Here is a 19202-nt window from a genome sequence, read left to right on the forward strand (position 1 = left end):
TACAGGTCCTTCTCAAAATATTAGCATATTGTGATAAAGTTCATTATTTTCCATAATGTCATGATGAAAATTTAACATTCATATATTTTAGATTCATTGCACACTAACTGAAATATTTCAGGTCTTTTATTGTCTTAATACGGATGATTGTGGCATACAGCTCATGAAAACCCAAAATTCCTATCTCACAAAATTAGCATATCATTAAAAGGGTCTCTAAACGAGCTATGAACCTAATCATCTGAATCAACGAGTTAACTCTAAACACCTGCAAAAGATTCCTGAGGCCTTTAAAACTCCCAGCCTGGTTCATCACTCAAAACCCCAATCATGGGTAAGACTGCCGACCTGACTGCTGTCCAGAAGGCCACTATTGACACCCTCAAGCAAGAGGGTAAGACACAGAAAGAAATTTCTGAATGAATAGGCTGTTCCCAGAGTGCTGTATCAAGGCACCTCAGTGGGAAGTCTGTGGGAAGGAAAAAGTGTGGCAGAAAACGCTGCACAACAAGAAGAGGTGACCGGACCCTGAGGAAGATTGTGGAGAAGGGCTGATTCCAGACCTTGGGGGACCTGCGGAAGCAGTGGACTGAGTCTGGAGTAGAAACATCCAGAGCCACCGTGCACAGGCGTGTGCAGGAAATGGGCTACAGGTGCCGCATTCCCCAGGTCAAGCCACTTTTGAACCAGAAACAGCGGCAGAAGCGCCTGACCTGGGCTACAGAGAAGCAGCACTGGACTGTTGCTCAGTGGTCCAAAGTACTTTTTTCGGATGAAAGCAAATTCTGCATGTCATTCGGAAATCAAGGTGCCAGAGTCTGGAGGAAGACTGAGGAGAAGGAAATGCCAAAATGCCAGAGGTCCAGTGTCAAGTACCCACAGTCAGTGATGGTCTGGGGTGCCGTGTCAGCTGCTGGTGTTGGTCCACTGTGTTTTATCAAGGGCAGGGTCAATGCAGCTAGCTATCAGGAGATTTTGGAGCACTTCATGCTTCCATCTGCTGAAAAGCTTTATGGAGATGAAGATTTCATTTTTCAGCACGATCTGGCACCTGCTCACAGTGCCAAAACCACTGGTAAATGGTTTACTGACCATGGTATCACTGTGCTCAATTGGCCTGCCAACTCTCCTGACCTGAACCCCATAGAGAATCTGTGGGATATTGTGAAGAGAACGTTGAGAGACTCAAGACCCAGCACTCTGGATGAGCTAAAGACCGCTATCGAAGCATCCTGGGCCTCCATAAGACCTCAGCAGTGCCACAGGCTGATTGCCTCCATGCCACGCCGCATTGAAGCAGTCATTTCTGCCAAAGGATTCCCGACCAAGTATTGAGTGCATAACTGTACATGATTATTTGAAGGTTGACGTTTTTTGTATTAAAAACACTTTTCTTTCATTGGTCGGATGAAATATGCTAATTTTGTGAGATAGGAATTTTGGGTTTTCATGAGCTGTATGCCAAAATCATCCGTATTAAGACAATAAAAGACCTGAAATATTTCAGTTAGTGTGCAATGAATCTAAAATATATGAATGTTAAATTTTCATCATGACATTATGGAAAATAATGAACTTTATCACAATATGCTAATATTTTGAGAAGGACCTGTATTTATACACCCAGCTGCAGTGGATGCATGCTGCAATATTTTCTGTCCAATCAGAAGGGAAGGGACAGGATGGAGCAAAGTTAAAGTAGGTCAGTTTGCAGAAGTGTTAAGTGAAAAGAGGAACTTTTGTCAATGCAGAGTTTAAATTCATGCATGATTTGACTAAGCAGCACTCTTTGACCTACGGGTTTAACACATGTTTCTCCTTCAGCTTAATCGCTGAGCCTTTTGCAACCGTCTCTAAACATTATGGGATTGATTCTTCTGATACCTCGGGTCTAACTGCACCATCTTGATTCCTCATTACAACGGTCAATTGTGTGAGTACAAAGAAACAAACCAACACGTTATTTTATATGCTTGCTTAAAGTCTTAGCATGTCATCAAATTCCTTATAATTTGAGGCCTCGATATTCTTTTTTTTATTGTGAGGTTGACAAAAAACAAACAAGGCCAGTAAAAATAGGTGAGTAGGCAAAATGACAAATAAACTGCATGAAAATATTAAATTAAAGAGTCCATTATCAATGCACAGTGCAGTATGTGTGTTGATTGACATGGTAAATAAAATAATGTGAGTATCAGGAATATACTACACTGCCTGAAAAAGAAGGATAATGAAACAATGGATTGTAGTAACTGGGCAGTTTATTACAAGGTGTATTCTTGCTTTGTAGGACCCCTCACATGTAACCCAATGGCTTCCTTGTTAGAAAACGTGTACTACCCTGTGTACTCTCTATGTTGAGGTGCCTGCCTCTACTGGTCAACTCCACATTGCTCCTATTAGTAATCAAGTGTTAATTTCAAGGAATGCTCCAACACAAATGAGGTAAGGTTTTGTAGCATATCTGTAAAGATAACAGTATACTGTATTTTAAATCAATGTAAATGGATGGTGACCAATAAGGTCAATGGGCTAGTTTTTCCTCAGAAGATAGATACGAATCATGAAGGAGCAGACAAACTAGAAGTTCGCAGTTGCAAGTGCCTTGTATTTAAAGTGAGAAAAATTATTTACATATTTACAACATCAATGAAACATCCAAATGGCCATATAAAATACGCAAAAGAAAAACAAAATTAATCAATCAATCCCACAGTTCCTTAATTGATAGACCCACACTCTTCAGTTCATCCAACCCAAGCTGGGGTTGGTTAGAGGTCCCACACAAGTTGATTATAGAGGTCTTGGTGCTGTGCAGGTTATGGACTTACATAAGTCATATCAGAGTGGGGACAAATTGTTCGCTGGCTGCAAGGAGCCTCCTATCAGCCTGGCAGGAGAATCAGAAGTCTTCATGCACCAAAAGTGCAATCGTTCTTAGGCTCAAGGCCTGGATCTTCAGCTCGCCATCAAAACCTGGCCTAAATAATAAAATAAGACAATTTTTCCAATATATATATATATTATATATAGAAAACCAAAATATTCCAGTGTACACACAAATTCAATAAATGGCACTCTTTGCACTATAAATAATTTCAATCATTTTCAGTCAATATGCATATTCAATAAATATAAAGTTCAATATAAATTACATTCATGAAGACAAATCCAATAAATATGCACCATATAAATTAGTTGACATGAAATGTAAAAAAACAACTAAACAAGTGCTCAATAACTATTTAAAGGACTTTATTGTCCACCAAATGGGTTATTCAATCTAGTATAGTCAGTAGTTTAGCAGCTACATCAACAAACAGTGACATCAATGAGCTAACGCTAAGTCACACACAGAAACACTCACCAATTCCTCAGTTTATATCTCACACAACCGGGTTTTTCTCCTCTCCTCTCCTCTCCTCTCCTCTCCTCTCCTCTCCTCTCCTCTCCTCTCCTCTCCTCTCCTCTCCTCTCCTCTCCTCTCCTCTCGGCTCACAGTAGTTGGCTCCTACGGCTCTGCTCCTCCCAACGCGTCCTAATCTTTCATACTTCCCCGCTCCAGCTAATATACCTAGCAGATAGGCTGCGGTGGTACATGTGACCCCGATACTCAACAGCGATTGGCAGTGTAGTAATCTCGCGAGCATTGCTGACATTTTATTAAACGTATCGCGAGATTTGAGAGATAAAGGGCATAAAGAGTGAAAAATCGGAGAATGAGGAAATGGAAGTTAAAATTTACACCCGGGTTACATTTTAATAAAAGAAGGATTATTTCTGGCCAAACATTTGCCTGGTGTCAGCAGGTCAACTTTGTGTTTGTGGTTTTGCAGTGATACACAATTTTTCTTTTGCAGACTTCAGGAGACAGTACCAAACAATAATGGGTTAAATGTTTTATTTGTATCTGATGAGCTTGTGTAAGTTATTTTGACTAAAGAGTGAAGCATGATAATGTACCAAACCTGTTTTAACAACATGTTAGTGTATCTCTGCTACTCCTTAATCACATAAACATTGCATACGGCTTGTACTTTCTGCTCTTCCTTCACATGTACAAATGTTTTCTGGTACCCTGTACTACTGAGGTCACAGGTTACAAGAGGTTGAATAACAGCTCATGAAAGTCAACCTGGTACCTGGAGAAGGTTCCTGAAGGGGGAATGATTTTTTAGAAAGAGATACTGATTTTAGTTTCTAGGGATGGGTGATCATTTTTATATTTTGAAGATTTTTTTTTACCACTCTAGTAGTAGAGATAACAATGACAAATTGGAGTGGTCCCAAGTCTCCTAGCAGATATGATCTTTGAAGCGTCCTCTTAAGCATAGTTTATTCATAAAGCGGCAAAGATGTTTCCTTCTTTAAGCTGCCTTTAGTTGAAAAGATCACCAACTAAGTTGACCACATAACGAGCAGATGTGAGTTTTCATAAAATAAGTCCATCCGTCCGTCCATCCGTCCATCCATCCATCCATCCATCCATCCATCTATCCATCCATCCGTCCATCCATCCATCCATCCATCCATCCATCCGTCCGTCCATCCGTCCATCCATCCATCCATCCATCCATCCATCTATCCATCCATCCGTCCATCCATCCATCCATCCATCCATCCATCCATCCGTCATTGTAGCTGCTTATCCCTTGCATCATATCTCCGGCGGTCATTGAAGGAGAGGCAGGTGCATCCTGATCAGGTTGCCAGTCTGAAACCTTTCTTTTAAAACAATAAAGGCAGATAAAATCAGTTTAGTTGCCCCCTGAATAATCTATCCAAATAGTTACTTTTAACTTATTTCTTTGAAAATTCCAGCCATCTTTCCATGCAATCCATTCATCACACCATTAAGCTACAAAGTTAACTTAGTAGTCATTACTACTTTGCTTGATGGCTTATAACACTGGTGGGTTGACTTCAACTCTCTATTCTGTCTTGGTCTTTTAGAAATGATGCAAAGAGGATTGAACTCAGGCCCAGTTTGAAGTGTTATGTGAAAGTCATCGTTCTTCTGCTTTATGAATCTACCAATTCTACCTTTTGTGCATAGTAATAATTCTCTCAGATTTGCTTGGCTTTATTTATGTATTTTATACTTTTTTGCAAAGTACTTGGAAAGCTGTTTAATATTTACTATTTAAATAAAGTTTGGAGTTTCACAAATGTAAGTTCTAATTACCATCCTTGGTTCTCGTAAAGCCACATCACTTATTATTAAAGAAATAAGTATCTCTTTACCATAAATGACAGTGTTTATTTTTGATCACTCAGCTTTTCCGCTTTCTTTCAGCATGAAACTGAGGAAATGAAACACTTGAAGCTAAATATGTGCCGCTTTTCTAGTTATGGATTTATCACTTTACCAGCAGCAAACATGGCAAAAGTAGTCATTTAAGTTGAAGATATAAAAAAAGTAGCATTGAAAGATATGTTATGCCACACTTGGTGCATTTAAAGAAATATATCTTTCAAGAAGTGTTGAACTGAACAAAGGTCTCTTTGAATATTTCACCATGTTTGACAACTCATATCTACTCTTATCAACTTCCTAAAAGTTTAGCTACACTGTGCATGTGGTGAAGGTTTCAGTTCTTACTAAAATGCATCTTCATGCATAAATAGGAAAGTAAGTTGGGACATTAACTCTTCTCCAGGGTCTTAAAGGCTTTGATTGAAGACTTTATTTATTCTATCTGAGTAGGTTTATTTTTGCTGCAGTTTTAGGAGCAAGTTGTGATGAAAACAAAGGGAAATTAATTAGTGAATTATTCAAAATGGATAATACCAATCACACGTCAAAAATGCTTTTAGAAATCTCACCTTAAACATTCTAAATGACCTCCCCAGAGCCCTGACCTAAAACCAAAATTTGTAGATTATGTTTAATGTTGGGTTTTGGCAGCATAAACTGTGGTCAAATGTCAATCCAGAATTATGACAGACTTGTTGATGACCACAGAAAGTGTGTGGTTTCTCTGCAACTTGGCAAGAGACATTTACACAAACTCTAGTTGAGGTGTATTTATGTATTTGGGCTTTTAATGTGCTATAATTTTGACAGTGTCAGTAAGAGAAAATGCATAATATATTTTCATTTCTGCACCCAATTGTTGTTTATCTCAATTTTTGAATTTAAATAATATTGATCCTTTTAATTCTAACATAGATAAATTTTTAAATTAAGTTATACTTTCTAAAATACAGTATTGTACCACAGTAGAAAATGCTAGGGGTATTTAGCTTTCCGGTGAAATTTTTTAGAAAAGCTTCACTCCACTATAATATTTATAATGAAAGTAGTAAGTTCCCGGGGGTGTGTAGCCCCTGGGCTGGGGTCCTTGCTGTGCATGGGGGACTTGGGTATGTTGCTGAGGTTTCGGGCCCGGGGGACTACAATGCATTGGTGGGCCTAGGGGGGAGGCTGGGGTCAGCCTGGGTGTCTAATGTCTTACGTGTACTGAAAGTTGTCCGAATATTAGGGTAGGTGTAGCTCTTCTGCTGGGGTGGTGGCAACAAGTGGGTCTGGGCATCGTTTGGGTTTAAGTGGTTCCGGTGCGAATTCCAGTTCCTTGTTTCTGTTCCGGTTCCTGACGATTCTCGATTCCGTTTCTGGTCAGAGGGGTCTGTGTGGTCTGGGCGAGCAGGTTGACCTGAGTTGTTTTTGGGGTGGAGTGGTCTCGGCTTCTTGTGGGTTTTTATCTCTGTGGAGTTTTTGCCTTTTGTGTGCTTCAGTGTAGGTTTTCTTGCGGGGTACTTCTGGCTGGTGTATGGATGTGGGGCCTGTGATCTCGGATGTTGATGCTGTGGACTTCTTTTTGTGTGGGTGCACTTTCATGGAGGGGGGTTATTTTTTGGTAGGCTAGTGGGGGCGCATGTGCGTGGTGCCGACCTTGTGCTCAGCTTTTGTTTTAGGTACTTTTTGTTGTATTCTTGTTATGATTTGGGGTTGTTTGGTTTTTGGTTTTGGGTTTTTTCTTTATATGTTCTTCACACCTCAAGTTTTGAATCATGCTTCTGTTTATTATTTTCCTGTTTATGTTTTTGTTACATGTTTTTCTAGTTATAGTTCTATTAGTTTGTTTTCTTGGATTTGCGTTCTGTTCAAGCCATGTTTTGCTCCTGTCACGGTGTGTTCTCTGTTAATCAACTTTATTCGGTTCACCTGCACCTAGTTAATATGTCTTTCTTCACCTGGTTCACACTCCATAAATACACACCTGTTCTGTCATTCATCGCAGAAACATTTCTCAGATCATGTCTTGTTGTTCAGTTCATGTCACCTGTTCATCATGCCAAGCCTGTCTTGCCAACCTGCCCATGTCTGTTTTTGCCGTCACCTCCTGTGAGTGAGTTTTTTGTTATTAAATATCTTTTCACTTACCATCACGCTGCCTGCTCGTCTGCATTCTAGGGTCCTATTTCGCAAATCCTAACAATTCTGTCCTCCGCTGGCGTGTGGTGCTGCTCTGGTCATTGCATGTGGATGCAGCAGGGCGGGCGTCACTGGGCTTTGTGGTGGCATCGGGGTTCTCAGCCTTGTACTGTTGTAGGGTTTGCTTTTCTCATTGGTGGTTCATGGTGGGTGATGTGTGCTTGGTGCTGGTGATTTTAGCCAGGCCCATACAGATTTATGGAAGGATGTGTGGTATTGATGTGGCCTTTACTTGAGGGGAGCTGTTGCTTGGCTTTGCTCTGTCGTTGCTGCCTGGCTGGCCTGGATGTTGGCGGTTCCACATCTGGGACAGCAGGCGGCCTTTTCGCAGTGCAGGCTGTGGCCTTTCTGTGATGCTCTACTGTTTGCTGGGCTTGCGGGGTGGCATGCTGCAGAGTCTACTCGGCTGCCTGGCTGGCGCTGGGATTTTTGTTTGACTATGGAGAGGTGCATGCACCTAAGTTGTGCTGGCTGGGTTTGCATTTGTGTCGGCCTGCTGTTTTGGGTTGGGTGAGGCCACGGTGTGGTGGTGGGGCGTGTTTTGTTGTTTTGCTGGCTTGGTTCTGGCTGAGGTCCTTTACCAGGCTGGGGGGTGGGAGTTAAGAAGAATGCGTACTCTGTTGGTTCTGCACCGTGGGTCCGGGGTACTTGGGCATGTTGGTTGTGCGCCCTCTTTTGTTCGCCGTATTCTTGTAGGTGTTGTGCTGGGCTGGCTGGTCTGTGCTGGTGCATGTCCCTTCATGGATCTTGGTAAATGGTGGTGCCTATTGGCACCCTGGGAGAGCATTTTTCCCTCCAGTCATTCCCTCCTCATCCCCGGACACGTCCCTCTGCCCTCTCCATGACACTGCCACTCATATAGGGCTTTTGGCCACGGGTGCGTCATTGGGGTGTGGTGAGGGTTTTCCATCACCAGAGTCCCATGGCAGCCTTGACCCCAATTTTATTTTATTGTATTGATGCTCACCTCTGGTGCCTATGATCACCTCTAAATGTTAAGTCGCTTGTAGACATTGAGGGTTCTGGGTGGGGGATGTTGGGGGGCTGTCCATGGTCGGTGTGCTGTGGTGATTGGGGGTATGAGGGGTATCTATCTATCTATCTATCTATCTATCTATCTATCTATCTATCTATCTATCTATCTATCTATCTATCTATCTATCTATCTATCTATCTATCTATCTATCTATCTATCTATCTATCTATCTATCTATCTATCTATCTATCTATCTATCTATCTATCTATCTATCTATCTATCTATCTATCTATCTATCTATCTATCTATCTATCTATCTATCTATCTATCTATCTATCTATCTATCTATCTATCTATCTATCTATCTATCTATCTATCTATCTATCTATCTATCTATCTATCTATCTATCTATCTATCTATCTATCTATCTATCTATCTATCTATCTATCTATCTATCTATCTATCTATCTATCTATCTATCTATCTATCTATCTATCTATCTATCTATCTATCTATCTATCTATCTATCTATCTATCTATCTATCTATCTATCTATCTATCTATCTATCTATCTATCTATCTATCTATCTATCTATCTATCTATCTATCTATCTATCTATCTATCTATCTATCTATCTATCTATCTATCTATCTATCTATCTATCTATCTATCTATCTATCTATCTATCTATCTATCTATCTATCTATCTATCTATCTATCTATCTATCTATCTATCTATCTATCTATCTATCTATCTATCTATCTATCTATCTATCTATCTATCTATCTATCTATCTATCTATCTATCTATCTATCTATCTATCTATCTATCTATCTATCTATCTATCTATCTATCTATCTATCTATCTATCTATCTATCTATCTATCTATCTATCTATCTATCTATCTATCTATCTATCTATCTATCTATCTATCTATCTATCTATCTATCATCTTTTGCTTGAAAGGATGGAGGTATAACTGATTGCTCTGATACATTGTTTGCAGAGCAGCACAGGAGTATACAACACACATCCTTATATGTGCTCACAGCACCAAATGTTCACTAAAAAGGAAAACTGCAATTAAAAGTAGTTGTTTGAAAGAAGGAAGGAACAACTGGCAGAACAGACAGAATACACTCTGAAGAAGAAGTCTGAAATAGTAAGGTTTTATATGCTGTGTAATGTAACTTCTCCTTTTTTATCGTTGTAGCTACAGCAAATTGCTGCCTTTCTGATTAGCCGTGAACACGTCTGGAGATGAGGATGGGACACACTTTGCTCTGCAGGCTGGTCTTCTTCTGTAAGTAAAATTCTGGCTTTCTGATTTTATATGAGAGAAAATCTTACATGGAGCAGATTATGACCTTTGTTAGTTTTCAATGTCTTCCCTGAAAACATGAAGTAATCCTAGCACAAATTGTGACATTTCATAGGAAAAAAACACATGACCAAATCTTATTACTGGTGTCATTTCACAGTTGATAGCCTATATGATTCATTGCAGCAACAAAATCACTTCAAAAAGATCTATTATGGACAACAGTCGAACAATGAATGGAAAGCTGGTTGCTGGTTTCAATCTTGTTATTATTAGAGTTGGACTTTTAAAAGACGAAGAGGAGGCTGAGGAAGGTGTGGATGGACTCATGATGGAGACATTGGTCACATTAGCAGTCTCTGCACGCTTTCCTCTTTAAATTTCTGACCCTGCTTAATATTTGTTTTGGTCGTGGGAAAATAAAATCTTCTCCTGGTGAGTCTGGCCCACAGAACAACCATAGATTGGGGCGGCTGTGGTTCAGATGGTAGGAGTTTGTCCTGTAACCGATGGTTCGAACCTGGTTCGCTCTGTCGGTCTCAGTTGTTGTGTCCTTGCACAAGACACTTCACCCCACTTGCCTGTTGATGGTGGTCAGAGGGCCCGGTGGAGCCACTGATCGGTCAGTGGGAACCTGGCTTCAGTATTTAATTTTTTTAATGTGACTTATTTAATTATTCAACACACTTTATTGTTTGTAGGCAGTTTTTTCATTTGACCTTTTTTAAACACATTGGTTTGTTGTAATTAACTTTCAATATTTTTTTCAGTGTTCTGCATCCTCCGCTGTAGCTATGCTGAAGGTAAGAGACAAATTTTATCCTTTGTTTTTTTTGGGTTTCTCAACTGATCTTGCTTGCATATTTATAATCTATTATCTATTTGGTCACACAGGTCAAAAACTGATCACAATCATTGCTAACATCTCTGCAGATTTGTTTGTTATATTTACCAGTACTGTGGTCTGGGAGAAAGGTTACATATGACAGAATATATTAAGTTTAATTCTGTTGCTCGTCTCTACTGAAAGCTTGCGTTTGTCTGACTTCCTTTGTGGGAGCCAGGTTTCAGCTAGCTGCCACAGAAATTGGGTGCAGCCTTGGGAGTTCAGACTTTGTAGATTCTGCAGGTTTTATCAATATCTGGCAACAAGAGACAGATATGCAATAGACTGAACCCCTTCTGCACACACACATCAGTAACCAAGATCTTTGAAGGAGAACACAACTTACTTCTGCTTAATGACCACAGTTTCTTTGTGCACAGCTTTCATTTACTACTGAATAGAACCACGTATAATAATGTCAGGGTGAGAAACTCTGTTAAAGCAGAGCTGAGCTCACTTTCAATATATCATGTACAAAAATCATTTAGGTTCAAAAAATGTTTATTCTTTAAATAGTTATATTTTTAAAATAAAATATTGCATGTGGCCTATTGAGAGGTTGTTCAACTAGAAACTTTTAACTGTTTCTGTAAATATTTAAAGCATGACGAGTCAATGTATTTGCTTGAGTTATTACCTGACTTTTAAATAAAATTTGAGAATCTTGATTAGAGATGAATTATTTAGAGAAAGACATGGAAAATACCACTGTGAAGCTATTAGTTTTTATTCTAATTCTATTTAAAGTTAAAGGATGGTTTAAAACACAATTTATTCAGTCAGCTGGTTAGAAAGACATTTACATACTTAGGATTTAGAGGCATTTACAGATTTACAGAAATCATACAGTAAAAGTTGTTAATCCAGTTGAAAAGCTCAGAGAGTGAACTGGTTTACATTGCAGTGTGATTGGTTTTTACTGGTAATTAGTTGGAAAAGTTTAGTTACTAATTTGTTTGATGAAACTTATTTATTTGAAATTTTTAAATAGTTTTTCTTCTCTTCTTGGAGTCTCTTTTTGTTGGTGATTGAAATTCATTTTTCTTGGGCTTATGTTGCTGTTCAGTGAAAACAAAAGTTTGTTACAATAATTCATTTTGATGAAGCTTATTTTTCAGTATTTATTGTCCTCTCTTGAGGTCTCTTTACTCTGACAGTTTAGTCTTTCTGGTTTCATTGGAAGGAAACAATATTTTACCTGCGTATCCCATGGCAACATTAGTTTTATCAATGCAATCAAATCAATTATTTTTGTGTAAAATAAATCTTCTAACAGACTGCTGATTAAAAATTTCCAACAGTTTCTAAACCGACTGTGACCTTTCAACCCTACGGGCCTGTTGTGTACAAGGGAGAGAAAATCAGTCTCAGCTGTCTGGTCCAAGAAGGTGGAGGAACTCAGTGGACATATGAATGGACAGAGGACATGAAATCAGCCAACTGGAACTCTTCATCATCCAGTGAATACTACATCTACAATGTCTCTGGATCTGACCGTGGAAAATACAGATGTAGGGCAGCAGGAGACCATCAGCTAACAGAATGGAGTGATGCCTACAGACTGACAGTAATAAGTGAGTCAGACTGTTCTCAGACTATGAAGCTCAGGTTTTCTTATAAAACATCTAAAAGCAACAGGAGAACTTTTTTGTATCTATGACCACAGACTGAGGAAACACCACACAAAGAACAATAAATATTCTGTTAGACTCAGAAAGTCTGTAAAAAATGTCTTTTTAGTGAATAATAGTTTTTTCCTCAGGCAATCTAATGTTTAATAATACAGTTTGGAGAAGAAGTATTTGAGACACTGCTGATTTTATAGGTTTTCCAACTTGGAAAGCATGTAGAAGTCTTCAATTTTTTTTAATGGGTCCTCTTCAACTGTGAGTGACAGAATCTAAAACAAAAATCAAGAAAATCCTTTGTGTGATTTTTAAGTAATTAATTTGCATTTTATTGAATGACATAAGTATTTGATCACCTAACAACCAGTAAGAATCTCGGCTCTCACAGGCCTGTTAGTTCTTCTTCAAGAAGCCCTCCTGTTCTCCACTCATTACCTGTATTAACTGCACCTGTTTGAACTCGTTATCTGTATAAAAGACACTTGTCCACACCAAACAAACTCCAACCTCTCCACAATGACCAAGACTAGAGAGCTGTGGAAGGACATCAGGGATAAAATAGTAGACCTGCACAAGGCTGGGATGGGCAACAGGAAAATAACCAAGCAGCCTGGTGAGAAGACAACAACTGTTGGAGCAATTATAAGAAAATGGAAGAAGTTCAAGATGATGGTCAATCTCCCTTGGTCTGGGCCTCCACGAGATCTAAGCTCATGGGGCATCAATGATCATGAGGAAGGTGAGGGATCAGCCCAGGACTACATGGCCGGACCTAGTCAATGATCTGAAGAGAGCTGGGACCACAGTCTCAAAGAAGACCATTATTAACACGCTACGCCGCCATGGATTAATATCCTGCTGCGCATCAAGGTCCCCCTGCTCAAGCCAGCCATGTCCAGGCCCGTCTGAAGTTTACCAATGACTATCTGGGCGAACCAGAGGAGGAATGAGAGAAGGTCATGTGGTTTGATCAGACAAAAATAGATCTTTTAGGTCTAAACTCCACTTGCTGTGTTTGGAGGAAGAAGGAGGATGAGAACTACCCCAAGAACACCATCCCTACTGTGAAGCTTGGAGGTGGAAACATCATTCTTTGAGGATGCTTTTCTGCAAAGGAGACAGGATGACTGCACCGTATTGAGGGGAGGATGGATGAGACCATTTATCAGGAGATCTTAGCCAACAACCTCCTTTTCCTTCAGTAAGGTCACTGAAGATGGGTCGTGGCTGGGTCTTCCAGCATGACAACGACCCGAAGCACGCAGCCAGGGCCACTAAGGAGTGGCTCCGTAAGAATCAGCTCAAGGTCCTGAAGTGGCCTAGCCAGTCTCCAGACCTGAAACCAATCCAGAATCTTTGGAGGGAGCTGAAAGTCCGTGTTGCCCAGCAACAGCCCTGAAACTTGAAAGATCTGGAGATCTGTGTGGAGGATTGGTCCAAAACCCCTGCTGCAGTGTCTGCAAACCTCATGAAGAACTACAGGAAACGTCTGATATCTGTAACTGCAAACAAAGGTTTCTGTACCAAATATTACGTTTTGTTTTTCTGATGTATCAAATACATGTCATGCAATAAAATGCTAATTAATTACTTAAAAATCACACAATTTATGTTCTGAATTTTTGTTTTAGATTCTGTCACTCAGTTGAAGAGTATCTATGCTAAAAATTAAAAAGATTTCTACACGCTTTGCAAGTGGAAATATCTGCAAAATTGGCGGTGTATCAAATACTTATTCTCCCCCCTGTATAACGGAGATGTTGCCACACAGAAAGCCATGCCTGGGTAGAAGATCAGGAAAAAAGAAATTATTTAAAAATGAAGTTTCTGCAGTAATATTTATATTATAAGTTTGATATCTTAGCTATTTATATTTGTTTGTGCTCGTTTGTAACAATTTTCTTTAACACAAGATGTTTCCACAGTTTATTGTAGTTCATTCATTTTCTTTATAAGAACGAAACAAGCTGCAGATTAGTGCAGCTTGCAGCACTGGTGCCTTGCATCAAGAAGGTCTATGGTGCTTGTCCCTGTACATGCATGTGGATCTCTGGGTTCTTTGGCTTCATCCAACAGTCCAGTAACATGACTGTTGGATTACTTGGTAACTAGACTTCTATGTGTGATTGCTTGCATGCATGGTTGCAACCCTGCAAGGAGCAGCAGGTTTCTGGATAAATAATTATAAAAGAAATATCTTAGAACCACTTAATAACCAGAAAAGCTGGATAAAGCCCTTCCTTTATACCTGACTTTGTAGATGTAGCAGTGAGCAGGAAATTGTTTCTTCTCCTCCAACATATGAAGTTGTGATGGAAATTTAGATCTTAATTCAGGATTTCATTTTCATTTACAGATATTTAAATCTATAAACAATACCCAAAATGACAGAGACAGAGAAAATTATGATTCTTAATCCAACAAAGTGATTCCCAAAGTCTAAACCAAACCCTGGAATACAGTAAATGATCAACTGAAGGATGATCCCTCACTCAGGTCCTTTGCTATTGGTTTGTTTCATTTATTTTCATGTGTCTGACTGTAAAGGGTATAATCTTTGTACAGTATTGTATTTCTAACTCAGAAAGAAACGTAATTTTTTTTTTAAGTGGGCAGCTACAGATTGTTAGAGTTGCTGAAATTATTTTTATTGCCGCCCATTCTATGCGATGCCTCATGGTTCCCCCTAAACACAATTTCTGTCCACTTCAGGCCTCCTCAGGGTTCAACCCACACATGCAGGAAGAAGACAGTTTATTGATTTCAGCTGAGGTCATGAAATTCTTTCAGAGTAAAAAAAATAAATATATCACAGGATTATGATTTTACGCACATGTAAACAGAGATATGCCCATTTTACTGGCCCACAGCAGATAAATCTTCCCCAGTAACACCTCTGCATTAGCAGCAGATTTAACTTTTTACTGGATGACACAGAACTCATTAAAACGGATAAAGTTTTAAAAGAAAGACAACCTGAACCAATTCAAATTTTATTGATTTAGTTGTTTCACTTTTTTTTTGTTTTAAACTCAACAGCAGATAAACCTAGAGCCTCACTGACAGCAGAGAGAACAACCATACCAGCAGGGGGCAGTGTAGCTCTGAGCTGCTCTGTGGACAGATCTACTGGCTGGAAGTTTGATTGGTTCAGACAGGAGTCAGAGTCTTCTACAGCTCAGCTAATAAGAACCAATGAACCAGGTGGAGTCCTCTTCATCTCAGAGGGAGGTGTTTACAGCTGCAGAGGAGGAAGAGGAGATCCAGTTTTCTCCACCGAAACCAGCAAGAACTTCATCGTTTATAAGACTGGTGAGTTCAGATCTTTATTCTAGAATAGGAAAATCAGCTGATCTTTAAATGCTTAATCTGTTTATCAGTGGTGACATAAATAAATATTTTAGTCCCACTGAGAACCAAGAACATCAGTGAAACCATGACTATAAGCTGTAGCTCCATTTAATTATGCCTTAAACCATATTTGTTTCTAGTTGTCTTGTGGACAGATTCAGGTTTAGACCTTCCAGTTCCCTGATTGACTAAAATGTTTTTGATTTGTTTTTAGTTCAGAGTTGATGCTGTTTGTCTGATTTTAAATGAGGAGTTTGTTTGTAGTGAATATCTTTTTTATTGATAAAAATTATTTTGGGGAGGAAGAAAAACGCTACTTGCTCCTGTGTCAGTCCTCTTTGTTTTTCACTTAAATTCCAACATTTCCAACTTATTTTGAAAAACAAACATTTACAGATGTTAAGTTAGACAGCACTGAGATCCTGACAGACATAATAACTGGTCCAAGTAATCTGTGGGTCATGATACCTCAAACCTTCATACAGTTTACAGTCAGATATTGAAGTGGTTAAATTATGCTGTTAGTTTATTTGCTGACTTGCTGTTAGAAAATAGTTAATAATCTTAGTACTAAATGTGACTGCCTGTTTGTCTGGTTTCTTATGTTTTCTAGCTTTGTAACATATTTCTGCTGTTGTATTTTAATACATGTTTATTATTTTACTTTATCAAAAACAAATCAAATAATAGGTTTTATTAACATATCACATCCTTATGAGAAACTGTTAACTGTAATCCACAACAACTAAAATTATTCCCGTTTTTGTTTAATATAAGTTCCTGTCAGTCATCTGACTGAATATTATTCATTCTAGTGTTCAAGCCGACTGTGACCCTGCAACCCAACGGGCCTGTTGTATACAGAGGAGAAAACATCACTCTGAGATGTGAGATCCAGGGAGGTGGAGGAGCTCAGTGGATGTATGAATGGAGCTCAACCCACAGAAACCCTCCAACATCCAGTGAATTCAGGATCATCAGAGTCTCTGAGTCTGATAGTGGAAACTACTGGTGTATCCCTAGAGGAAATTATCTGAAAACATACTGGAGTGATGTCTTCATCTTGATAGTGAGATGTGAGTCAGATTGTCTTCTATTCAGACTGAAAATATTTAGTTTTTATTGTTTTCATTCACACCATCCTAAATAAAACAACACAAGACTTTACAGGAGTGTAAATATACTGTTAGGTGCCAAAGATTTCAATAATTCTTCTCATATCTACATTTTTCATCATGTTAATTAATGATAAATCAGAAAGAATCTGTTTTTGAAACTGTATGTTTTTACAATATTTTCAGTTTTGTGACAGAAGCTAAATGACTCGTTCAGAGGTTAAAGTTTGACTCATTTCAACAAATATTTTTCTGAAACAAAACATTTCAATGATTGTCTTGTTTTCTGTTTGTTCCCACCAGCTGATGGAGCCACAGCCTCACTGACAGCAGAGAGAACAACCATACCAGCAGGGGGCAGTGTAGCTCTGAGCTGCTCTGTGGACAGATCTACTGACTGGAAGTTTGATTGGTTCAGACAGGAGTCAGAGTCTTCTACAGCTCAGCCAATAAGAACCAATGAACCAGGTGGAGTCCTCTTCATCTCAGAGGGAGGTGTTTACAGCTGCAGAGGAGGAAGAGGAGATCCAGTTTTCTACACTGAAACCAGCAATAAAGTCTCCATTCAGAAAACTGGTGAGTTTAGATCTTTATCGTGGAATAAACCAACAGACTCTCTTTAATTATTTCTTCCATTTATCAGTGGTGTAAAAATACATATTATGGCCCCTATGAGAACAAAGATCATCAGTTTAACAGTGATTATAGATCTGTAACATCATTTTATGATGATGCCTTAAAGCAGAATATTTTTTCATGTCGTTTCCACATTTTATGTTAATATTAGAAGGGGTTTACAGCAGCAACATTTGTCTGTTTGATAGAATGTTTTGATTTGTCTTGTCATGCGTGAACAAATAATACTTGTAATACAACATTATACCAACATGTCAGTTATTTAAGAAGCAGAAGCTTTAGTGAAATATTTATTACTGTTATGTTTTCTCCTATCTTCCTCTGCCAGTGATCATTTTCCCTAGTTTTATCAGTCATAATGAAAGCTATTAGAAACTTATTTGGATGTTATTTATGTTAACAGTTCCTATTAAACCCAGTGTGATCCAACAACCCAGCTGGTCTCAGATATTCAGAGGAGAGAGAGTCACTCTGAGATGTGAGATCCAGGGAGGTGGAGGAGTTCAGTGGACGTATGAATGGAGACCAACCAACAGAAACCTTCTAACATCCAATGAAAACAAGATCACAACAGCTGACAGTAGAGTCTATCGCTGCAGAGGAAGAGGAGACATATTTACTTCAACAGAGTGGGGAGTCCTCAGGTTAACTGTATCCAGTGAGTTTCTTGTCTTTTACCCAGGCATAAATAATGTTTACTGGGTTTTCACCAGTTTCACTATAACAAAGACAATTTTTATGACATTTTCCTTTATAGTTCTAAATATAATTGCTATTTAACCTGATATCAAAAACTGAGAATTAACTTTTACTGCAGATTACAACCAGTCACAGATAAATATGCAGGAAACAACAGACTGTGCTGTAGATTTACATGAACTCTGTGAAAATCTAACATTTATCTCAACTGCTTTAACTCCATGTTGAAGAAAGACAAATGACTGATTATTGGGAAACTTAATTTTAATTAAACCATAGCTGAATATTTAGTTGTTTTTACCACAAGCAGCTCCACATGAGTAGTTTCTCCTCATACAGGAAAACATTATGACACATGTCGTTCATCACAGTTTTAATCAAATGTTACTCCAACAGCAGAATCTGCCTCTAAACTCATTACTATAAAAAAAACACTTTCTCATGGGTATCACGCGCTGAATCCTACTGTAAGACTTTCAATGACATTTCTGAATGTTCAAAATACGTTTTGATAACTGATCTGTTATTAGTAACGCTGCTGTTGTGTTTCTAGAAAAACTTTTATTCCCTTCAGATTCCTATTTGTGGTTTAATATCTCGATCCTGTTTTAATCTACAGAAACTAAAACATCAGTAACAAAATGATGTACAAGAAAACAGAACATAGGTAATAATAAAGATTTTCTGTTTGATGTAAAGAATGTTAATTAGAGAAGACACATTGATTATTTAGAATTAAATAATGAAGATCAATGAATATTAAAAGTTAAACAAGTACTGATAAAACTGTCTTGTACAATGTTTTGATAAAATACTTTAAGATTGGTCAGACCCAAAACGGACTGAAAACTGTTTCTTAGGATAGATCAGCCAACATGTTTCTCACCTGTCCTGAACATGAGGGTAATGGTCTGTGTGTTAATCAAATTAGGACAAGAAAAGAAAAAAAAACCTCTGGGATAAAATAAAAGTTAATAAAATAATAAAACAACATGAAAGATGAATTCATACTGACAGTCTAAATATTATGTTCAAGTTTAAAATATAAAGTTATGTTTTTAATATTCATGAAAATACTTATTTAAATTTTTGATGTAAAATGTACTTGAAGAAAGTAGTATTTTGTGTTAGGGGATAAGGTAGTCCC

The 19202-nt window shown here is 38.5% G+C and overlaps 1 protein-coding gene across 1 annotated transcript in view; it reads left to right on the forward strand.

Annotated features, from left to right (window-relative positions):
- The first annotated feature begins 1753 nt into the window (after positions 1 to 1753).
- LOC124880330 (hemicentin-2-like) overlaps positions 1754 to 19202 on the forward strand; it is a 32180-nt gene continuing 14731 nt past the window's right edge. The window contains exons 1-8 of the mRNA XM_047385374.1: positions 1754 to 1933; positions 9633 to 9722; positions 10511 to 10543; positions 11928 to 12200; positions 15294 to 15566; positions 16421 to 16681; positions 17024 to 17296; positions 17760 to 18014. Coding sequence (XP_047241330.1) covers positions 9680 to 9722; positions 10511 to 10543; positions 11928 to 12200; positions 15294 to 15566; positions 16421 to 16681; positions 17024 to 17296; positions 17760 to 18014 — 1411 coding nt within the window. The 5' untranslated portion in view covers positions 1754 to 1933; positions 9633 to 9679. The remainder of the gene's footprint in view (positions 1934 to 9632; positions 9723 to 10510; positions 10544 to 11927; positions 12201 to 15293; positions 15567 to 16420; positions 16682 to 17023; positions 17297 to 17759; positions 18015 to 19202) is intronic.

This window comes from Girardinichthys multiradiatus, chromosome 14 (genome assembly GCF_021462225.1).
Source record: "Girardinichthys multiradiatus isolate DD_20200921_A chromosome 14, DD_fGirMul_XY1, whole genome shotgun sequence".
Classification (NCBI taxonomy): Eukaryota; Metazoa; Chordata; class Actinopteri; order Cyprinodontiformes; family Goodeidae; genus Girardinichthys; species Girardinichthys multiradiatus.